At 37.8% G+C, this 5,850-nt stretch overlaps 1 protein-coding gene across 1 annotated transcript; it reads right to left on the bottom strand.

The window, feature by feature from the left end:
• Positions 1 to 2,781: 2,781 nt before the first annotated feature.
• Positions 2,782 to 4,648, bottom strand: LOC145126616 (F-box protein At5g03100-like). The gene is made up of 2 exons (XM_079061947.1): positions 3,697 to 4,648; positions 2,782 to 3,036 (listed from the first exon to the last, which is right to left on the bottom strand). The coding sequence occupies exons 1-2, from the start codon at positions 4,591 to 4,593 to the stop codon at positions 2,782 to 2,784; spliced, it is 1,152 nt and encodes a 383-aa protein (XP_078918073.1). The 5' UTR covers positions 4,594 to 4,648.
• Between the last annotated feature and the right edge of the window lie 1,202 nt (positions 4,649 to 5,850).

The raw sequence follows: 5,850 nt of genomic DNA, 5'->3' as shown, positions 1-5,850 counted from the left end.
ACAGATGGAATACTGGTTCTCTTAACCCACTGTGTTCTGGGTATTCTAGCTGAAGCACAGCCCTTGCTCCCACTGCTATGAATGCCCTTGACTGGTTTTTCTGAACCGTTCCAAACACGTTCAACCTGAATCTGACCTGTGACTCTGGGTTTGCCATCTGCAAAGCAAACCTTCTTCTGTCCACGAGACTCTATGAACCGGATTTTGTTTTTCTTCTGAACTAGGACGGTTACTCCCTCAGACGGTAAACTGGCCATATATAATGAACCCCTCTTATGTCCACGAGCTATCACAAGATTTCCTTTGACAACCTTCCACTGCCCATTCCTGAACTTAACCTCGTGTCCCTGTTCATCCAACTGCCCAACAGAAATCAACTGTTTCTTCAGACTTGGAATTACCCGGACATCCTTCAAAGTCCATGGACCGACTGGAGTCTTCAGATCTAAGTCACCTATGCTCGTCACATCAAGAACCTCATCGTTCGCCAGTCTTACCTTACCAAAATCCCCTTCTTTCAGATTCCGCAGTGCTTCACGGATGTGGGTAGCGTGAAATGAAGCACTCGAATCCATAACCCAGGAATCCACATTGCTCTCCACACTACAGATCAAAACATCATCATCTGAATGGTCTACTGCAACGTTAACTTCTTTCTTGTCTTTTGGACATTGATTCCTGAAATGTCCAACCTCTTTCCAGTTCCAACAAGTCACATCATTTTGAGTCCTCGACTGACTCCTTCTCCTGTTCCCGCTTCCACTACCTCTGTTATTTCTTCTACCTCTGACCGCATTTAATTGTTCACTTGATGATTCCCCGGAATTTCTTCGTCTGACGTCTTCGCCTAGAATTAAATCCCGAATTCCCTCAAAAGTGAGCTCTTTCGATCCTGCGGAACTAGTAACGGCTGTAACTGTTCCGGACCAACTGTCAGGTAAATGATGATAACAGTAGTAAAGCTTGAACTTCGTCCTCAAATTTTATTCCCACTGACCCATGTATGGATAAAATCGAGTTCAAATTGTTGATGTGTACTGTAACTGAACTTCCTTCCCTCATCCTCGTGTTGACTAGTTCCCGAATCAGGAAGACTTTATTTGCTGCCGACGGCTTCTCGTACATATTAGACAATGCCTCCATTATTCCCTTTGCCGAGGTCTCCTTCAAAATGTTGAAGGCAACATCCTTTGACAAAGTCAGTCTAATAAATGCCTTGGCCTTCTTATCCAAAGTCTCCCAGTTTGCTTGTGTGATCGCCTCCGGTTTTTCACCTAAAACTGCGTCCAAGTCTTTCTGTACGAGCAAATCTTCAATTTGCATCTTCCACCAACCAAAATCTTTCCCATCAAACTTCTCAATCTGAAGCTTACTGCTTTCTGCCATTTTCTGAAAGAACAATTACCTATTTTGCAATTTTCTGGAAATTCAGGGGCTAAACTGCAATTTTCTGAAAGTTCAGGGGCTAAACTGCAATTTTTCAAATTTGCTACAGTGTTGCTACATTGTCGTCTTCTCCGGCGGAACTCCGGTCTACATTGTCGTCTTCTCCGGCGGAACTCCGGTCTACAGTGTCGTCTTCTCCGGCCAAACTGGTTTTTCCGGTCACTATTCTGGTAACCTTTGACCGGCGATTTGGACGTCTTCCGGTGGTCAAAAAATTCAGAAAAAAATATTTTCGGAATCTTCGGAACGAGACCTTTCCAACGGTATACACCAAAATCGTTTTTGACGAAAAAAAATTTCGACCAAAAACTTAAAATCACCTTCTGGAGCTACAACCTTGCTCTGATACCACTTGTTAGGATCGAGACACTTAACACACGACTCTAAACACACACAGCTCACGAAAAACAAGAACACAAGGATGAACATGAGGGATTTAACGTGGTTCGGTCCTTCTCTGACCTACGTCCACCGGTAACTAGGAATTTACATTTCTTGGTGCTAATCTGCACTCTTTCTGTGTTACACTAGATACAAGTTTTACAAATACAAAATAATCTCTTATATAGAGATGGAAATCAGAAGTAGTCAAAAAACACAACTGGGTCTTCATTCAACAATTGTGGCTTCACAACTTCACATTGTTCCTACCATTTTTGACCAGCTTTTCTGTGGATTCACACTCAACATTTCTGTGGATTCACACTCAACATTTCTGTGGATTCATACTCAACATATGGTGCATACCAAGAATCATTTGCCCATTCTGCTAAAAATGGTGTAACTCATATAGAAGGCCGATTCAAAAGCATAAACAATCAACCCAACATGCTTGTTAAGCGAAAGAGAATGAACAAAAATACTTTACCAACATAAATAAAGCTCTAAACTACAATTTACGGCTATGTTATACTTTCAACATGATTAGGGGATGTAAACTGGTGCATACATAATGCCTTCACAAACGTGACAAAATTAGACTCTAAAACTCAATAGCATATATGACAACCACACTACTTATGTTTGATCCATGTGCCTCAAGAAAAAAACATACCAAGAAACATTTGTCCAATTTGCTCAAGAAAATGCCCTTACTCATACAAGAATGGAGATTACATTCTAAATTATAATAAATGGCATTGGAGCAACAAATAATAATGCATTAGCTAAATAATGAAAGAACCCATAAGCACTCAATTGATCACTATTTTGAAATAAGAAACGATCCACAACCGAAGGAGATGGCCCGATGGAACCACGTAAACCTTACAAACACACACAAAGAAAATGAAATATTTCTCGATAAGTAAAATGCATAAACATGAATTTAAAGCATCACAAATCTTTGCTTTCAAGTGAATCACAACCTCCGCTTTCAAGTGAATCACAATCTTCGTTTTCAAGTGAATCACAATCTTCGTTTTCAACTGAATCACAATCTTCGCTTTCATCAGAATCATAATCTCCGCTTTCATCTGAATCAAAATCTCCGCTTTCAACCGAATCACTATCATACCGATCATAAGCAACACCGGGAAACCACATATTTGATGTAAACTTGAAACCTTTAGCTACCAAACGATACAGAACCTACCAAAACAACAATATGAATGAAAAAGACAAAAAAAAAGGAACACTTGAAATGCATGTAAACTTTGATTATAAATGGGGAAAACCAAACTATAACTTGCAGTCACACCCTTTACGTCCCACTTGTTACACATGACACGGCAAAAAACGTTGTACTATGTTTCACATGCATTCGCAACTTGGATGTCAATGTGACATGATTGTAATTTTTCACCCCACCCAAAAAGGTTAAACGAGCTGGGACATGGGCTCACTCTAGACCTTTCACCTATGAAAAAAAGCTTATACAGAGTTTTTTGTGTAGTGACTTGTAAGTTTGAGAGGATGTTTGGATGTGCATTTTGATAGTGATTATCGTGACTTGAAGGGATAGTCATATAATCAGTTGATTAAAGATAAGAATAGTAGGGTAATCTCAAATTTATCTCAAAAATTGCTTCTTTGAGAATCATAATCATAATTACTTTACTTTAACCAAATACTACAAATTATTACTTTGGACGCACATCCAATCATGTTTTAAGTACAAATCTTTGACTTTGGTTAAGGATAACTGAAACAAGTGTACCAAAAAGATGATCCATACAGTACTAGTACTACTACGGCTAATCATCATATGATTTTGACAGAGACAAATTCTCAAAGGAAAAGAAACTTTACCTCATGACATGATTCCCCAATATCAAGCACGTTGACATGGCGAAGACTTAGTATTAATCCTTCGAGCATATCTTCTTCAGTTTTTTCACGTGTTATCTCCCAATACCCACCCTTTGTATAATCTAAGTCAGCTTCGACTAAAGATGAAACATCTAGCAATGAAAGCTTCCACAACAACATAGGACCTTGGATTGTGAGATATACAATGTTAGGAGCATTAATTTCGATAATACTAGCATCATATACATCATCAGCAGCCGCGTAACCAATGAACATCAAGCACTTAACGCTCTTTGAAGTAATATTGAGCCGCCTATAACCAGAGCAATAATTTAAAGCCAAAATTTCCATTACAGGACTCCCCAATAATATATTTTCAATCAAATCTTCATCTATAATATCACAGGAAATACACAATCTCTTAAGATTTTTCCAACTTATGGCTCCATTTGGATTATATATGCAACCGCTTAGTTTCAGATCAACAAAACATGAAGTGGTGAAGAATTTTTGATCCAACAAAAACTTAACTCTAAATTGCATAGTACTAATCGATAGGTTAAGCTCTTCAACGTCACATCTTATAGCATAATGAATCCAGTTATTGATCTGCGACTCAAATTGAATTTTATAACTGGTATGTACTTGGAATTTCTTGAGCTTCTGTTGGCGGCATTGAGTTAGGGTTTTGTCCACAAACGAAACGAAATCGGACAGCGGGTATTTAAAACCAATAGCTGTAAAAAGGAGAGAAGGAAGCCAAGTCCAAACATGTTCCCATTGTTTGGAGAGTGTACCTGTTTTAATTGCGTCTTTTGTGAAGGGTAAACGAGACAAGATTTCAATAAGCAAGCAATCGGGCAACGCACTGATTCGATCCATTTCCCCCTTATGCATGATTTCTTCAAATTTTATCCGTTTTGAGGAAATTTTAGGTTAATTTGGACCTTCTACCACCATTTCCCTGGCTACTTTTCCCCGTCGAAAAACTTCAAAGATACCTAAGGTGAAATAAAGTTTTGCTTTCGAGTCTACACTTTGAAAAATTACGGTTCAGTCCCTACAAAAATGAGAAGTGTTTAGATATTCAGATCATTTATTACTGATTGATTAGATCATTTATTACTGATTGATTATTAACCAAATGTTAAAAAAAAAACCTTTTTGAAAATAAAAAACAACCATAAAGTTAATGCACTCAATACATCTCTTACACTAGCAAGATATTTTATAAAGTTGTAGATTAAACCTTGACTCAACTTCAACTTCTTTGACATGAAGACATACCTTAAGATGAAATGCGTCATTTAGATGTTAAAATATAGACATTTGGCTTGTGAGACAATTTGGGGCACATCTATCTATTAGGTCAGTCTAATTTAAATTAATTTGATTCGAAACAAATATTTATCTTGTATAACATTAATATGATTTTTTTATTAATTTGGTTTAAGATAAACTTTTTTATACATTGATTAGGCGTTTGAGCAAACTGACAACACATTGATTCGATTTTGTTCTCGCTTGTTCACGAATTCCAGAAGTCCTGCCTGATTTTGGGTTAATTTGGTCTTTCTTCCACTGTTTCCATGAAGGGGCGGTTTTATGGGGGGTCCATGGTGGTACCGGCAACCCCTGACTTTTCCGGCCGCAGTGAAATTTTTTTCGAAATTTTTTTTTTTTCTATTATTGTGCAACCCCTGACTTTCTCGTGCAACTCTTACTGTAAAATCTTGCATCCGTCCCTGTTTCCATGGTGGCAACAAAATTTTCATTGCTTTCCCCATGAAAATCCACAAAAGTGCTCAAATAAATAGCAAGTATAAAGTTTAAACAAGACAAATTACGCAATTGGTCCTTTGGTTTCCTAAAACATGGGTAGTAAAGATAACTACTGAAACTCTTACACGTTTTATCTATATGGTCTGTTTTTCTTGCCTTCCTGCTCCTTTTTGCCATGAGAAAGACTATTTTGCCATTTTTTATTTTTTATTTAAGAAAAAAAAAAAACACCTCCACCCTCCCCACTCCTCGTCTTCTTCAAGAAAGCCTTAACATCTCCATGGCTCATCCGACTAACAAAATTAGTGCCATCATCTTCTTCGGTCAGCGACTCTGCTTACAAAATTAAGTCACATACAACAAGTGCCTTTA

Source organism: Lactuca virosa, chromosome 7 (genome assembly GCF_052849685.1).
Source record: "Lactuca virosa cultivar CGN04683 chromosome 7, Lactuca_virosa_CGN04683_v6, whole genome shotgun sequence".
Lineage (NCBI taxonomy): Eukaryota > Viridiplantae > Streptophyta > Magnoliopsida > Asterales > Asteraceae > Lactuca > Lactuca virosa.
Note: the sequence above shows the minus strand (reverse complement) of the source record. Positions and strands in the feature narration are given on the sequence as shown.

Coding starts and splice junctions, on each gene's coding strand:
- LOC145126616 (XM_079061947.1), bottom strand. CDS start 4,593: ATGCATAAGGGGGAAATGGATCGAATCAGTGCGTTGCCCGATTGCTTG. Junction 3,037..3,696: donor TTGGGGAATCATGTCATGAG/GTAAAGTTTCTT, acceptor TTGTTTTGGTAG/GTTCTGTATCGTTTGGTAGC.